The sequence below is a fragment of the Chiroxiphia lanceolata genome, chromosome 4, assembly GCF_009829145.1.
Source record: "Chiroxiphia lanceolata isolate bChiLan1 chromosome 4, bChiLan1.pri, whole genome shotgun sequence".
Lineage (NCBI taxonomy): Eukaryota > Metazoa > Chordata > Aves > Passeriformes > Pipridae > Chiroxiphia > Chiroxiphia lanceolata.
Window position 1 is genome coordinate 70,842,670 of NC_045640.1, and position 17,693 is coordinate 70,860,362.

Sequence of the window (17,693 nt, forward strand, 5' to 3'; positions counted from 1 at the left end):
AAGAGAGAGAGGCTGAAGGCAAAGTTACCTCACCAGACTTACCTTGCTTCTGTCTTCACAGATAGGCACCAGCAGAGCAATGCACCTGGGCTTAAAAAATGAATTTACAACCGGTGCTTGCACGGGGGAGGGCAGCCCCATGGTACTGTGGGTGCCACGGGTCAGAGACAGACATGGAGCCTGACAGTTCATTTATCTGCTGATTATCAATGGCACAGTACAGAATATTTTGCAGAGTGAGGTCCCTTACTGGGCCAGATCCTGCAAGGCTGCTCTGGGGGACGGAGCCATCCCAGCGGGCTGACAACCATCCTGGGGACCACAACCCACCCATGGGAGAAACTCAGTGTGACACTGACCCTACCAGGAGATGTGCTGTACAGCACATACATGTCCCAGAGGATAAGGGGACATTTTAAACGAGGCTGGATCAGTTCAGTTAGAAAAAGATTTAGACCCAGTGGAATCCCCGAGATGTTGAGCCAGGTAACCCTCAATAGCTGGTTTTAATGCTGGTTTTAAAGCTTGGATATTTCAAAAAGACCATTTTCCATCCAATATCACAAAAGGGAAATAAGCAAGACCAAAATAATGTCTCACAGATTTTATTTTATTTATGAATCAACTAGTCTAAAGGAAATACTACCGTCTTTGACTAGGAGCGTGGAAGAGTTCAAGGATACAGTATGTATTTTTAAAGAAAAACCTAATACACATGTTTGGAAAGGAAAAGGACAAGACTTAAGCTCCTGGCAGTATTTGCAGACATCCACAGACATTTTGAATAGAGGTATTCTTCTGGGGGCTTTCACCTTGTCTGAAGGTTTTGTACTTGTTCCAGGTCTTGCACTGTTTATTACATTTTAGAAAGTCAAGTTATTCTTTCCTACTGCACTGCAAACTAGAACATTACTCTTGCTAATTTTGGGGACTCAAGAGCAAACAGAGCAGAGGAAGAGCCAGACATAGATGAAAGCACAATTCGAAAAAAGCAATTTAAGTTTCCACTTCAAAAAAAAAAAAAAACCAACAAAAAAACCCCCACAACCAAAACAACCCCAACAAAACCAAACAGAAGTAAGGATTTTCCTCAAACCTGTAGCAGCAAAGTCTGTTCATCTTTTTGCTTGCAATATTAAAACCACTGCTGTCAAATATGCCTGAGCCAGCTCTGCATCACATCAGTGATACAGGAAACATGACAAGGGGCAACTTCTAATGCCTTTGTCAGACCAAGGCAAATAGACAGAGATCCAACACTGGAGATTAATATTAAAGCCACAAATAAAGAGATCACATGTAAAGTAAACGATTACAGATTATGGGGAATTCTTTCAGAGAGATGTTAAAAAGAATTAGTGAAACTCAAACCCCACACACATATACTGAGGTCTTGTTTCATTTCCAAGGTATTTAAAAGGATGACATTCATTCCATCCTGCCAGCTCCTATGTGGAGGAAGTGTTCTGCTCTACTGAGTTTGCACTGTATGTTCTATGACTACTCATAGCTCTGCCTGGCACATTATAACTACTGTGGTTTAATCTTCACCCTGTACTCCAAAAAAGAACTACTGTGTTCACTGTCAAAGTTTACTATAACTCTCCAAGAATTACCCTGTTCTAGATATTATCCTTATGGAGTCCAGACTTGTGGGAATTCTGTACCAAGCAATGGAGAAGGATTTTTGACAAATTCCAACAGCTTTGTCAGGTTTGCAAATCAAAGAAACGTCTTTCAAGGTGAAGAAGCCAAATCTTAAGTGACATCAAACATTCACTCATTCACTGCTATAATTCTGACCCCTGATTGTTATCCAAGGCCTCACTTTGTCACATACTGTATGAACAGAGTGAAGAGTTTCTTCTCGAAAGAGTTTGCAGTTTTAAAAATTAGAAACAGAATGGATATGACTGTTTCCAAAGCTGATCATTCTCCCTAAGTGCCATTTCCTGCAGGAGACATCCTTTAACCTAGAGATGATGGGGTCTTAATCCTTATCAAATTCTTCAGTGTAAAGCACGGCTCAACCTACTGCATCTCTGAAGGAAGTGTTTTCCATCTTATCATTAACCCATTGTTGTTGCTATTTGAGCTTATTAGAGGTTCATCTGAGAAAGAGTGGTAGCAGTCCTCAATTTTACATTTCTTGCCACTAAGAAATGATCAGAAATTCACCCTTTAGCAGGATTCAGAAGAGGGAGGAAGGATGATCATGGTTTTGCAATAATCTGTTTCTTAGGGACCAACTCCCCAAAGCCACAGAAACTCCACTGATGTTTTTAATGAAAAAAGGGATTGGTTCCTGTATTAATTCATAACCAAAGTATGATTTCCCCTTCCCCTTCGGTCTCCTGAGAACAACATATCAGCAAAATAACATCTCGCCACACATGCGCAGCAGTAAAAGCATCTGCGAATTCTCACTGAAGAACTGAATGTGTGGTAATGGCTCATAGCAACACATAAACCAGAACAAAAACAGCTTGACTGGCCTTTTAAAAGAAAATCCAACTCATAATAAACCCTATTTCAGCTTGTTATCTGAGATGGACACGAGTGTTTGAGGGAGGGCAGGGAAAGGAACATCCTATTTGTACAATGGCTCCTCTCATCATGGTCGAGCGGTAAATGCCAAGTGTCATGTTGTAGGGCAGTCTGCAGTCCTGTTTTACAGGTGAGCAAACACAGCTAATTCAAACAGCACCCCTTGGCACAGACAAGTCACATACTTTTAAATTAGCTCCTGTATTTTTGGAAGATCTTTCTTCAGCAGTTTAATAAGTGTGTTTAATAATGAGACTTAAACAAACGAGAGACTGGATTTCCTCCAGCTTCTTCTGGCCTTGAAAAGCCTCTCTTCTTCCACAGTTTCACTGGTGTTATGAATGGTTGTGAGTGGAATCTGGGAGGCTGGAGGTCTTCCTCAAGTTCTGTTGGAAAACAGTCCTGAGCATCCACCACTGGAGCTGAGATTTGAGAGTCATTCCCATACTACCCACAGTAACCCACCCCCTGTATAGCAATTACTGACCGGACATCTGGCAATTCTGTAGAGCCTATCTACAGCACTGCTCTTGTATTTGGGATGTCAAAAAGAATAACTGCATAGCCAGGGTCACACACAAAACCATTTTTCAAGTTAACTGCCCGGTACTTCAGATAAACAAAGATACATTTAGGCTTCCTTTCCAGTAAAGCTCTCTTATTGCCAATTATATCAGAGTTTCCTGGCGTCTGGCGGCACTCAGCTAAACAGCTCCAGAAAGCAAGTACCCCTGAACCAGGATTTGGATGACACAACTGGGATGGTTATTCAAACAGTGTTTACATAAACTGAGAGATGAAGAGAGTGAGAAGTGAAGTTCTGAACACTAACTGTCCCTTTACCTTGAGCAAGGCATACTCAGGGAACTGGAATAATGTCACATAGGAGGACTAAGCCAGTTAATTAAACTGATCAAATCAATATATTAGTATTGCTGCAGAGGTACTAGTCTAATTTTCCTCACTGTAGGGAATCAAAGACATTATACTGATATGGAATTTTGCACATGGAATTGTGTTCACTTCCCCTAAAACAGTATGTGCATGGTATAGGCAGATCTTTGAGCTGGAGCCCACAGACAGAACTGCAAATGCAGAGAGCAGCAAGTGGAATACAGGAATTAATACCCAAAACAAGGCAAAATTCCTTTCAGTTTACTGGAGGGATTGCTGTTCTTAAAAAAAAATTAGGATTTACTAATAATAGACAGGTATTCCTCTGGAGTTCTTCTGGTTCTCCAGTATGAACAAACAGGGGGTTTCTGTTGTTTGTTTTTGTTTTAAGTTTAGTCAGTGAAAGCAGTGACTCAGATCACACCTTGGGAACAAATAAGTTCACCAATCGTGTTATTTTTAGCCACCTCTCCAAATCTGCAATGCTGGTTAAATATTTGGTCTCACAGCACAGCAGACAAAAGTTGTGAACAACACTAACCCCCATCCTACTGACTTGAGCTGGAATAAAAGACAGTCAGGGACTGGTCTTCCCATTACTTCTAAATAAAAACTGCATGCTATCTTTACTACTCTTGCATTAATGAAAAAATAATCCTATTGTTTGGAGTAGCCCTTGGTCCCCAAGGAAAGAATTCCTTTTCATCTAAACAGTTCTTTGTTTTGAATCTCTGCTAGGCAGGGAAACAAAATACAGGCCTCGGTGTCCCCCCCCCCTTCCCAGGAGCTCTTTCACCATCTGTGCAGGATCCTGGCCCAGCCCTTCTTTCCACCCCTCTGAAAAGCACTCAAGGATTCCTCCCAAACATGGCTCACCATGGGAACACATGGCTGCTGGGGATGGTGCTGGGGAGCCCAGGCTTGGATTACATGTGACAAAAAGCCACTCCCCAAGGATCATCGGGGGCTTGACGTGGAAGGAGAAGTTGGGGAATTATTACTTCACTCAGGGAAGCATTTCTGTCCCAAACCATCCTTGTCCCTACAAAGTTTTCAGAAACATAATGCAACGAACTGAATCCCAGCACTCACAGTAAACTGAAATGTAGCTCAAGCCACCACTAGGGGTGTTTTTCAAATACCTAAAGAAATGGACATTACCAGCAGAATCAACAGGTAGGAAGTCAAAATAGAGAAATGTGTTCTTTTCTTCCTTCCACCATTCAGTATCAAACCTAGTCTCTAGTTTGTGCACGTACCTGAGCTGTTCTCTCCCTTCAACTGTGCTGAAATCATTCCTGTGGACATTAGTTCTTGGAGTAACATTATCTAAAAAGAAAAAGCCCTTTAAGACTGCAGATCTACTTGTGCCTGGTTAACATATCACCTTGAAAGAAACAGATCTTGGTCCTGCAGCTTTGCAATAAATGGTTAATTAATGCAGCAATGCTGGTGGAAAGTGGCAGAATTTAGTCCAATTTTTGGACTTTTCCAAATTAGGTCATACAAACCATGCTCTAACTGTGCTGGTGTGGAATTGTCTCAAAAGTCTGATTGCTGTCTCCATAGATCAGCAATCCTTTTGATTGCTGATCTATGGAGAGAGAGGAATAAAACTGGAATATATTCCCTCTGTCTTAAAGTGCTATGAGTAAGTGACACTTCTACAAGTGGCTGTGAAAAAAGAGCTGTAGAAACAGCAGCATGGATGGTCACATTCACAGAATCAGAATCGTGGAATCCTTAAGGTTGGAAAAAGCCTTTCTGGAAGCTACCAAAAGCTAAAAGTTCAGCTTAACTCCCCAGGGAAAGAATTAACACAAAGAAGTCGCACAAGGGACAAAGCAAACGTATCACCGTGCCACACTTCTGAACACAGTCACAACCTGGTCCTTCCAAAAGTAAAAAATACCCCATGAAGCCTGTGGTTCTGGTTAAAAAAACAAACCACGCTTACAGCTGGTCAGTAATAGATCCTTGTTTTACAGCAGCTGTAGGAAAACAACAATTTAAGACTCCCTGTCAGTTTGCCTTATACAAATTGTAAGGCTTCTAGTGAGTCTCTGTTACTCCCAGAAATGCCTGTAGTGCACAGCAGTCCAGGCTGCAGAAACAGCGAGCCCTTCCTTGAAGGAGCAGCTCAGTGATATTTGAGTATGGCACTGCCATGTAGCAGGGCATTCTAGAGTTTAAACACAAAAAAGATTAAAAAAAAAACCACATAAAAATACATTTAATTCACTTGATGCCTGCTAGAGTTGTTTCAACTCCTCTAGATGTACTGCCTGAGTCACTTATGGGAAGCCAACCTGCTTTTCATGGAAGAAGGTCTTGGTGCTGTAAGAATGATCTTTTGCTGATGATGTAACTGATGGGATGACTCAGGTCTGCCAGTCGTCCTTCGGAGCAGAGCTGAAAATCTCTTGTCACTCCGTAACTTTTCTCCTAGATTAGATTCCCCTCTCCACCCCTCTTCCCACTTAAGAAAAAGGAAAATGTTCTCCCAGCCTCTCCACCAGCTCTGGCCTGGGATATCAGCAGGAGGTCAGTATAAATAAACTGTCTTAACTCTCCCAACTCTCTTGTGAGCTCAAGTTTTCCCCTCCAGCCCTCCCTGCTCCATAACTACCTTAACCTTCCCAGCCCCCAGTCTCCCCCAGTCATTCCTTTGTCTACCTGGGGACCACTGTCTCTTACATTTCCTAGCTCACAATTTTCAGTACACTTGAAGTAGGCAAACTATCAGGTGTCTCTTGACAACCACTGATCACCAGGCTACCAGCCCTTATAAAGCCAGGATATGAAGGCAGGCTGTGCCCCCTAGGCTGGCCCAGCTTGGGACAAGAGTCTTATTGCTATGATTAAGCCCTCCACCACATTTCAGGAAATCCTCAAGGAGCAGAGACCTAAAACAGAAGGCCTTATAAAGGTTTTATAAAGAGAAACATTAAATAAAATGTCATCAGCCATAAACAGGAGGAGCGAGCTGGGAATGATGACACTGGGATGCAAGGGAGAAACAAGGCACCTGACTAGGACTTGGTTTCAGCGGGGGGTGAGATGCTGCCAATGCCTTGGGACGATCCTTTCCCTGAAATCTCTGCCATTTCCCAATTTCCCAAGCACATCACATGTAAAAGTTTAGCCCTGCCATCACATCACGCTCTACACAAACAGCCTTTGTGCACAGAGGAGGAGCCTCTGCCCGGCAGAAGCCGAAATCGCCCGTGGCAGATGTTGAAATCATTCCCGGCGCCGAGTGCCACGGCAGACACGCACAGCATCTCCGGTCCATGTTGCAAAGAGGTTTAAGAGATTTGAGGCCGGGGAACTATATTGTACTAGTATATTGTACTCCAAATTGCAGAAGAGGATGCCTTGAGGAGAAATAATTTTAAGTAACCCAGGCTACGATATCTAGCCAGTTTATAAAATTTTCCATTTCGTGGGCCTGTAGATAAGCAAGTGTTAATTAATCAAAATATCATGTCTGACAGCTTTTTAGAAAACCCCTTGTCCTGGTTTCAGCATCACAGCATTTAAATATATCATTATGTGCTTTTTACAAGCCTGATTGGAAAAATTACATCATGTTGGACTTTCTCAACACTTGGTGCGTCAGCTCTCAGTGTCTAAGAGCCCCATAAATAGATGTTTGGACCACCTCAATACAATTCATGTCTGCAGTTTTTCCACAACACACTTAACTCTATTATTCAAATAAAGTGCAAGTGGATCTTTTCTTGGGAACTGGGGTTATGCAATTCTCAGTACGGGAGGTTCAAAAAAAACCCAGTATAAAGCCAAACATGAGCTGCAAACCCTTGCAGAGCACAGTGTCCTCATATTTATTTATATGCTGTGTTTCCACTTCATTCTCACTTAACAGCCACTAGCTCCTTTTGCCTCTTATGATCTACCAGACTCTTTCTCTCTCGTGTCTTAGTACATCAAGCAGTTAAACATCAATGTGCCAACTGATTAATAATGAAAATGTAATTGCAGGCTGATCAAAACTTCCATATAACTAGACCCCTATGCTGCTAGGAAATACTGTTCCAAATTAAAATTATAAACCCCTACAGTACTGATGAGATTTTCCCAAAATCCACTGAATTCTGGAGTTTGATAGAAAACCAAAAGATTTGCTGTTTCAGGTCAAAGATATAACACTACTTCAACATACATACTCATCTCTATATATATTTAAACCTTATTTGAGGGTGAATTTCATCATCTGTATGCCAGCCATCAGCAGTTTAATAAGAAAGTTCCTGAAAGCAAGAATACACTTTAACATCACCATTTCCATTTGTTTTCTGTTCTGTTTTCACCAGAACTGAGACATTTCACTTTAAGCTTGATTCAGAATGCCAAGTTCAGAAAAAAAAAATCTCCATAGTTACACACCTCTTTCTTGCAATGAAGTGCCAGTTCTTCAGGGCTCTGCTTCCAAATTATAAGTGCTGTAACACAGTAAAAATGCCTTGCCTCAATCATGATAGACCTGTTTACGGTTTTTAGCCAGCACCTAAAACATAGACCATTTTCCTCTCTACAAAGACAACTGAAAGACTCCAAGGAAAGAACCCAAAAATCCAGTTTGTGATGTAAAATTGAAAATTTTGTGGAGATACACCCAGTCTGTAATACCAAAAGGAAGGATTCAGCATGAATTTGTCAAATCCAAAGAAATTCCAAAGGGTATATATTGGAAAATAAGAGATGCATGGACCATATAAATATACAAAAATAGAATCTATTAATATGAACTCTTAGTGTAAAACATAACACTCAAGTTTAACTCTTATGCTTACAATGTACAGAAATTAAGAACAAGGTATTAATTCATAATTAATTACATTATATATATTCTTTAATTTAACACAAGCACAACAATGTCATGTAAGAAGTCCCTACCTTTCTTTAGAAGACACTAGGAGACATCTATACAGACAATATTAGTAGGCTGGGATTAGAGGTAAGCTCATAACTGATTTTTGTTATTTAATTCCCATTTCTAGAAATAAGAAATTAGCTTGTGACTGTCTCTCACTCTGATTTCTGCTGTTATGCTCTAAAGTCATAATCACATCTCAGTGTTTGCTTTATAAATTACGAGGACATGTAAGTTGAATCTGGACTTCTCCCGCTGACTCAGGGACTGCAAAGTCCTATAAGAACATAAATTCACTTGACACAGGCGAGTTCAACAGCTCATTCCTTTTTGGGCCTGTGATTATTTCGGCATCAGTCTGAAGCACCAGCAGCACCAAGTCCAGGGCTCTCCTCCATGCCTCTGTCTTGGCTGCAACGTTATCATAAACCTTTAAACCCTCGCTGTGGTCAGCAAAGGGACCAGAGCCACCCCCAAGCACATCACCTCTTCTAAACAATTCCAATACATATGCTGAGGGAGAGCCACAATCCACTGCTTTCTTGAGGTGATGATCCACTAATGCACACGCTTCCAACTCCGACGGAGCCTTTGCCATGTTACACATGACCACAGAAAGGTACCTCTTCCAGCCACTTGCTAGTGCTTGGAGCACAAGGGATTTATACTCTGCCACAGGTGCTGCCAGCCAAGGACTGGGAAACTCTTCCCCAGCCTTTGCTGGTCGCACAGGCTGCTCTGTGAGCACCTGGATGTGGCTGAGGCACAAGAGCTCCACTGCACCACCCCCAGGAAAAACCTTCCCATCTTTTAAAGCATGGTGGAGTCGATACACTGAAGTCCAGAACTGGTCCTCAAGGAGCTGCACCTTGGAAGCCACAGCAGTGGTGAGCACGGCCGTGAGCAGGGGGATGCCTCGCACATTGATCCGGACTGGCACAAGCTCACCCAGATCCATCGCACGCCCATCACTGGCCTCCCACAGCTCCGCCTGGGCCCCATTCCCAGCACAAGAAGGGTTCAGCTGGCTCAGGTATGTCACTGGCTGGGCACCACTGACCTCCCCAAAGGCACACAACACATCCCGAGGCACAGGACCGATTACCAGTATCCTGCTTGCGGTGCATCTGTCCAGTAAGTTTTTGCACACACTTCCTTTGACCAAAACTAGGTTTACTTCAAAGCTCACAAGAACATCTAACATTCTGCTTAGCCATGTGTCTCCTGCTCTGCCTCCCTCTAGGTTAGGATGCTCCAATATGGTCCTCACGTTATGTGGTCTGTTAAAACCTAAGTGACGATACTGCTCCGTTAGGTCACCATCCACCAGCAGGATCCGGAGGGATTTGTCTTTAAAGTGTTTGATGACTTTGGCTTGTTCTGGTGACACTAATGTGACAAAGCCCTGGGAGACACAGGAATAGCTTTCAGGCAGGCCCAGCAAAGAGCACGTCACAATCTCTGTGATATTAAGCTGGGAAGAGCCCCTGCACTCTGCTCTCTCTTGCTGATACTCAACAATGCTCTGGAGCAGTTTCACACCAGCCTGATTTCCATGACTCAGAGCCATTGCCAGGTGTCCTAAATCAGAGCATTCACATGGATCTGCTGATGGTTTCAAAAGGTATTCCTGAAAATTACCTTGTTGACCTGAAAAATGGCTTTTTCCTAAAGTGCTGAAGTGTCTGCTGTGGGTTAACTTCCGTTTGATACAGCTGGATGCAATAACACCACTTCCAGGAATCACAGATGAACTTCTGTCACCCGCTGGTTTGACAAGAGAAGCTGCTGAACCAAAGCCAACCAAGGGTGAAACCAGGCCCTTGTTAAAATGACAATCATCTCCTTGATGGGAACAACAACTTATTGAAATTACTTCTGGTTCAGAAATACACTTCTGAAAATACAGCAAATCCTGAGGATTTAGAAGACTGTCACATCCAACTTGGCAAGCTTTGCATTCAAAAGCGTTGGGCCTAACTCTGCTAGAACACAGCTCTTTCTTTACATCATGTATTGATATTTGGAGACACTGGACTCTCTCACAGCAAGAGTTCAACCCCTCAGACATCACAGACACTATTGCTGAAACAGGAACATTCTGCTGGAGGCACTCCATCACGGCACTGCTCCACGCACCAACGAGGAACAACAGGGTACTCATCCCAGTCTTAAACTCCTTGTTCTGTGCCTGAATGGTTTCATTAAGAAGCTGTCCAGCAGCACTAGTCAAATCCAAACTTTCAATCAGTCTAACAGAAGAACAAATCAATGTGCTTTGGTTGGTGGTTTCATCCACAATGAATTTATGAGATTTCATTGGCCCCAGAAATGCTCTTCCAGTCGATGCCAAGGATGAGAGTTGCTGGAGTCCAATATGTCTCCTTGCATTCACATCCCTGAAAGCCATGGGCACTGGGCAGCATCTGTGGACAGAACACAAACTTACTGACCCAACCTCACAGCAAGCCAGAGCACAGATTCCCAAAAAAGTAGTTTAGCAGTCTAACCCTGAACACAGCTCTGCTCTGTATAAAACAATTCTTTGTCCTGTGCACTTATTATGAGATGTCAATGCATACAACTGCTGAAATGGTGTGTTGCTAAAATGCCATTGAATCGTTTCTGGCTTTCTTCCCATAGTTTCTTCAACTTGAAGCATTGCAGACTGTATAGAACTACCATGTCCCTCCTGATCTGCTATCTGGAATTTCAGTTATTTGCCTTACTTAGGGCAAAAGTTCATTAGAGCAGAATGAGCAAATTACGTGCAAATCACAAGTGCTCTGTACAGATTCTTCTTGGTACCAATAGTTGTACCCTTTGAAGGTTTAATCTTCAAAATCTGGAAAACCAAACTTATCTGTTTCCAATTCTATCTAGTCTATTTAGCACACATCAATACTTTATGCAAGCATGAAAAGCAATGCCACTTCTAAATACCTCATAAACTGCCAAGGTTTTAAAATTTTTGATCTACTACTCATTTTAAACACACCAAAAATAAATCTTCTTTTCCTCAAAATCTCTTCCATATCACAGTCCTGGATTAAACTAAAACTTCCTTTTTGAATTATAAAGCATACACACCAAGAATTGAGAACCCTGAGCCCTATACCTTTTATGCTCAGCTTCAAATCACAGAATGGTTTGGGTTGGAAGGAACCTTGAAGATCATCCCCTTCCAAACCCCCCCGCCACGGGCAGGGACACCTTCCACTTGACCAGGTTGCTCAGCACTCCATCCAACCTGGCCTTGGACACTTCCAGGGATGTGCCATCCACAGCTTCTACGGACAACCTGTGCCAGGGCCTCACCACCCTCGAAGTAAAGAATTTTTCCCTAATATCTAATTTTTTCCCAATATCTAAACTATTCTAAGCCTACTCTCTTTCAGTTTGAACCCATTCTCCCTTGTCCTGTCTTGTAAGCAGTCTTGCCCCATCCTTCCCGTAAGTCCCCTTCAGGTACTGGAATTTATTCATCATATCATTTATTCCATCTCCCTAAAGGCCCCTTGGCGCAGCTAGTCCAAAATCCAAAAAGCTCATGTTTCCATCCCACTCAGCGAAAGTCCATCTGAACACTATCTCCTAATCTTCACAGGGAGAGGAAGCGCTTCCCGGATCGCCGGAGGGGGGGAAGCAGCTTGGAGCGGACGCAGCGGGCGCCCCGGAACTGCCGTGGCGGCGGCCCGGTCGCTTCCTGCGGTCCGGAGGGCCGGCCCGGTGGCTCGGCGGCGGGTGGGGGCGCGGGTGTCTCACCGGTGTGTGCGCGCTTCCCGGCGCTTCCCTGGACGCGCGAGTTGCCTGGACACGGCGGCCACTGCTCCGCGGGCGGGCTCCGCGGCGCTCTCAGCTGTCAATCACGGGCACGACGCGGCGCCATTGGTCCGTGCTGGGCGGGGGGGCGGGTCCCGCGGCGCGTCCGGTTCGCCCATTGGCCGATCGGCCGGCGCGTGTCCGTTGCGGTGCGTCCCGCCCGGTCCCGTCCCGGATGGTTCCCGCCTGGATGGTGAGCGCGTCCTTCCTTTCCTTCCCTTCCTTCCCCCGCGGGCTCCTCTTCCCACCGCCGACTCCCCCCGGGCCCCTCCGCCTCCCCGCCAACCTGCAAACACCTCTCAGGGTTCCACTCCCACCCAGGCCGCCGCTGCCGCCTGGTTACCTCCGCCCCCCCCCCCCCCAGCTCTGTCACCATGGTAAACGCTCCCGAAAAAACACCGGGATTCGCAAAATGCGGCACCTGCGCTCAGCAAGCCGGGGGGAACACGCCTGGTTCGTCTCGGCACGGCTCGCTGAGCTCCTCCGCTTCGTGCTGTCGCGGTGCCAGGTTGGGATGGCACCGGCCAGGCCAGGAGCGGGAACCTGGAAGGGATTTGTACAGCTCAGACTTGGAATAAAGGGAACGATAAGGCTCTGTAGTCAGGAAAAAGATCTCTCGTGGGTTTTTGCCAGAGCGGCATATAAAGGGTAAAAATCTGATGCTCGTGTCGATAGCAGGGAAAGGCCAGACGAACTGCTTTGTAATCCAACCTGGGAGGGACAAATCGTGGTAAAAAAAAAAATGAAATTTCACGGTTAACTACAAGAAAATGGGATCTTCCGTGTTACACACTGAGAATTTAAGAGAGTGATCCCAGCCAGAAAAATGGTACCAATTCAGCTGAGATAAGAAAGTGGTTAGCAGTAGCTAGGTAACAAATTCCTTGCTTGGTGTTTATTTACTTTTATGAAGCCCAACCAATTGAAGCTGGGGATGGGAGGGACTGCCTTTCCTTCCACCAGTCTGTGCAGATTCAAGACTGAAGGACTAAAATTTGTCTGCTGGTGATTTAAAAACGAAACTAGACTTGAGGAAAACATCTTTCCAGCTCCGTAGATGGGAGGGATCCACAGACCCTGTACTGTACAGTTCACACTTAGAGGCAGGAAAGGTCTCAGAATTATCCTGGATAATGATGTACCAGCTCAGCACAAGCAGATTAGTGCTCCTTAAGGGACAGATTTCGTGTTGATCTCACTGCTCCCAGAACACGTTTATACCTGGCTCCACAGCACAGCTCCCTCCTACTCAGGGGACAGGGAGCCTGGAGCTGCACAACTCCCTTTACACTTTGCTCCCTCAGAGCAGGTGATCTGGGACATCCCCATCTCAGGGCTGGCTTGGAGGAGTGGCTGAATTTGTGTGCCACAGTCAAGACCCTGTGCAACCACCTTTTTTAGCTGTGAGGATGATGGACTCACATTTTCCAGGTGAAACCACTCCTGACACATCCAGGCCACCGCAGGAGGTACAGAGGGTCCTAAGTCTCCTCAGTGGGGTGTTCATTTTCAGTCTGCCCACCTGTTCTTCTGGCTTTACTCCTTCAATCTTCAAAACTTCTTCTGTTTAAAACAGAAAACATGAAGCTCAAATGCACATTTCCAGGAACAAAGTCTTTGCTTGTATTCTTTTTAGAATAACCACAGAAATGAGCATAGAGACCCCAGTGTCTACCACTTGCAGCAAGGAATGTCTCTCACTTCTGCTACGGTTTTACTTTTGTTATTTATAATTTAATGTATTTTGAATTCTCTCTGGAATGGGCTATTTCTTATCTGCTGTCTCCCTTACTTTCTGAAGGCATCCAACTATAGAAAACCTGGCTTAGCTACAGCCCAGCGGAAGAAAAGTGGCTTGAAGCCTGAACTTACAGAAGAGCAAAAGCAGGAGATCCGAGAAGCTTTTGATTTGTTTGACACCGATGGATCTGGGAGCATCGACATCAAAGAACTGAAGGTTTTCAAACTTTTTTTTTTTCCTTGGATGAAAATATCTTTGATCTTAAAACTGTAGCTGCTTTTTCTGTTTGTCCAGCCCTACTTTAAAATACTTTGGGAGTATGAACAAGAGTAATGGCTTGTTGTCATGACTGAATTTGGGGTGTATTATGTGGTGTACCCTGCATGTAATGCTTCAGAGCAGACAGGCTTCTCTAATATGTGAAAATTTAGGTCTGATAACTTGGAATTATCTGAGCATTAGAGGAACTAAACAGTTCCTGTGTTTAGGTACATGCAGTACACATTTCAGTTTTCATGACTGAGATGGTTGTTTCTGGGAAATGGACTTTTGTTGTTCTGGGATGAATGCCAGAATATCATATATTTTCTTCACCTCAGAACTAAACACACATTTTGCACACATTCAGGAAGGTTACAACCATATTTGCATATATGTAATCAAAAAATTACCTGGTTTTTAATTTAAAAAAGAGCAAAAGAGGGATCTGAGTTTCATTTCAGTAGCAATTCAGGTAGTGTGTGTGCACTTGCATACACACAGTAGTACAAGGGGGAGGATTATTCTCAGTTCTCTCCCTGTGTTTTTATGTGTCTTATCCTTTTCTAAGTGTGAACCTTATAATTATCTCCTTGACCTTGATTTCTCACATACACAGACTCTGCCTCAATTTCTGCATGAGTTACCTAAGCCTGTGGCTTAGCTCAGGATTTACTTGGCAGTACTTGGTTAAGGACAGCGTGTTTCCTGAATGCAGATGGTACATGTTAAAGTACAGTTCTTAAAAGAGACTGAATTGTTTTAGCATCAACCATTTAATGCTGTTTTCTTTTTCAAAATAAATTCAAAATAGTAGATATTTTACAATAGAAAGTGTTGCCCTCTAAAATAAACAAAAAGGAACTTTTTCTTTCAAGTTGTCCCATTGCAAAGGACTGGTCAGAAAACACATGTTTCTGATGAATTGACACTTTCCATTAAAAAAGTGTTCAGCAGGAAAATTTCTGCCTAATGTTAATTAACTATGGATTTCCACTAGACCGTGTAGGAAGAACATAATCTTCAGAATATCAAGCCTACAGTATTTCTGTTTGGAAAGATGAAAGAATCTGATAAGAGATACCAAGGTGTTTTCATTGCAGTGAATTGTTACCACATTTTTTGGACAAGGAAATGAAACAAGCTTTAGCTCAGCTGCTTACAACATAATTTTGGTGGCCTTCTAACAATTGGTTTTTGGCGCAGGTTGCAATGAGGGCTTTGGGCTTTGAACCAAAGAAGGAAGAGATTAAGAAAATGATAGCAGACATTGACAAGGAAGGAAGTGGCACCATCGACTTTGAAGACTTTTTGGCCATGATGACACAAAAAATGGTAGGAATTCTTAGTAGAAATTCTTGTGACAGCATAAGAAGCTTGAAGTCAGGAGTTTTCTAATTAACACGTGTTTTACTCTTGTTTTAGAGCGAAAAGGATTCACAGGAAGAAATCTTGAAAGCCTTCAGATTATTTGATGATGATGGGACAGGAAAAATTTCATTCAAAAACTTGAAAAGGGTTGCCAAGGAGCTGGGAGAAAATCTAACAGATGAAGAACTTCAGGTAAATTCTGATTTACCAGAACTTGCCTAACAGGCACAGACCTATCCTGTAGCTCCTAAGGACCGGGTGGAAACTTATGCCTATACAAAAAGGTTTGAGAGGTCAGAAATATGAAGGGCCAGTCAAACACAGTTATTTTTCACATGAAGTGCTTCTGATTGATTGTTGTTTTAATGAGTGGATTATCTTGTGTTTTGAGTCCAGTGCTTGATCAAATGTCCAATGTGTTTTGTAGGAAATGATCGATGAAGCTGATCGAGATGGAGATGGAGAAGTAAGCGAGCAAGAATTCTTGAGAATCATGAAGAAAACTAGCTTATATTAATATTTGTTGCCTTGCCACACAGCTGTCCCAAAAGATAACCTGGAAAAGACTTAAAAACTGGGCTTGTGTCTCCTGCATATTTTCTGTCATATAAAGTCAGGAAGGATAGATTTTTTTTTTTTTTGTTCATTCTTTTTTCAGCAAAGTTAATTGGGGAAGAGGGGGCTGCAGTATTCAGTATTGTTAAAATGAGATACTGCAGAAGTGAAAAGGAAGGATGGACTGAACCTGCAAGGCAGGGTCCCTTTCTCTCCCCCATAACAACTTCCCCAGTTGCCATTTTGGACAAAAAATGCTGTGTTTTACTATTTCACTAAAAGACTTTTCACTTAAGATGCAAAGATTCCCACTGCTTCTGGGAAAGGCCACTTGGACTTTCCTAAGGCTACAGATTAAAGGGACAAGCACAGTATTTTTTTTTATTCCTTTTGAGGCTTTTAGGTTATCTTTTGGTATTTGTCTCCTTTTGTTTATTTCCGTGAAAGACTCTAAAATGAATTGCAAATCTGTCTGTATTTCTGTATGAAATACTGTTTTCTCATAGCAAGTTAGTTTTGGACTTAATGGGAAGTAAATGTAGCTAACCAGCCTTGGTTCTTCATTTGGAGCTGTGTGCCATCCATAGATGTTCTTCTGTTTGTCTGATCACCCAAAACCTGAATGAAACTTGAATGTAACATGCTTGGGTCACCAAAGTTTATTGTATAACCAGGCAACATGTTGTGCCATTGTTCTTACTCCCCAGACATTAGAGCTGCCATTACTTCAGAATTTTAGGTACCTAAAAAGTTCAGTTCTGTGGTGCACTAGAGTACATTTTGTCCTTGGCTGTTAACAGTTAAGTTAAAAAGGAGGACTCACAGCTGAAGTGAAAAAACAGCTCACCGTGGATATCTGTGGAACACTGAATGTATTTAGATCCATGCAATCCAAATTCATTTCACACATCACAGGTTTGGGTTTGGTTTTTTTAGGAGCACCTTTGTTTTCTTGAGTATTTCTTGCACGTACTGTCAATCTAGGACTTACTGGAGAGCCACATTGCCTTCTGTGTTATGGGGACAGAGGGGACACAGCCTGACATCCAATTATGTGGCTCTGCAGGAGGGTTTATCCTTGGGTCCTGATTAGACGATCTGTTTTAAAACTTTCAAAGCCTGTAAAATTCCAGAGACCTGAGAAGTTCCCTATTAGCATAGTCGGTGGCAGTTGATGTAATCTGTAGTATTATGTTTTAAAATGTCTTAACTTTGTATAAGTGTGAAATAAAACTGTTTTGCAAGTTAAGGACTTTGTGTGCTGATTCTGAATTTCTCAAAAATTATTTTAAAGTGTTAAATGGTTCACCAAGTACATATTCACTTACTTTCCTTTATCTTTTCTGTCTAAGAGAGGAATTCTTACGTGCAATAGTCTGTCACGTAATTCCTCTTCCACGCTGCTGATTAAAAGTTTCTAGTACTAACCACGGACCTTCAGAAAGGGAAATTTGAAGTTCTAGTTGATTGTGGGGAATCCCAGAGCCTATTAAGAATGATTGCACTTTTTTCATGCTGCCACAGGAAGAGATTGATGACTGTGGTTTACCTATGATGCGTGTCACTTCTCTCTTCCTGTTCTTATCCCATTACCTGACCTCGGAAAGT

At 43.0% G+C, this 17,693-nt stretch overlaps 2 protein-coding genes across 4 annotated transcripts; one reads left to right on the plus strand and one right to left on the minus strand.

Annotated features, from left to right (window-relative positions):
- Positions 1 to 600: 600 nt before the first annotated feature.
- BBS12 (Bardet-Biedl syndrome 12) lies at positions 601 to 12,162 on the minus strand. Of its 3 annotated transcripts, none has more exons than XR_004356886.1 (3): positions 12,104 to 12,162; positions 7,852 to 10,764; positions 601 to 4,770 (listed from the first exon to the last, which is right to left on the minus strand). XR_004356886.1 is itself a non-coding variant. In XM_032686858.1 (2 exons), the coding sequence occupies exon 2, from the start codon at positions 10,746 to 10,748 to the stop codon at positions 8,616 to 8,618; it is 2,133 nt and encodes a 710-aa protein (XP_032542749.1). In that variant the 5' UTR covers positions 10,749 to 10,764; positions 12,104 to 12,162; the 3' UTR covers positions 6,833 to 8,615. The 3 variants fall into 3 exon arrangements, 1 of the variants encoding a protein (XP_032542749.1); XR_004356887.1 differs by lacking the exon at positions 601 to 4,770 and adding an exon at positions 5,032 to 5,853; XM_032686858.1 differs by lacking the exon at positions 601 to 4,770 and having other exon boundaries at positions 6,833 to 10,764.
- Positions 12,163 to 12,246: 84 nt separating this feature from the next.
- On the plus strand, positions 12,247 to 17,334 carry LOC116786213 (caltractin). Its single transcript, XM_032686631.1, has 5 exons — positions 12,247 to 12,353; positions 13,962 to 14,117; positions 15,366 to 15,494; positions 15,585 to 15,722; positions 15,958 to 17,334. Exons 1-5 carry the CDS (start codon positions 12,336 to 12,338, stop codon positions 16,045 to 16,047), a joined length of 531 nt encoding a protein of 176 aa, XP_032542522.1. The 5' UTR covers positions 12,247 to 12,335; the 3' UTR covers positions 16,048 to 17,334.
- Positions 17,335 to 17,693: the final 359 nt, after the last annotated feature.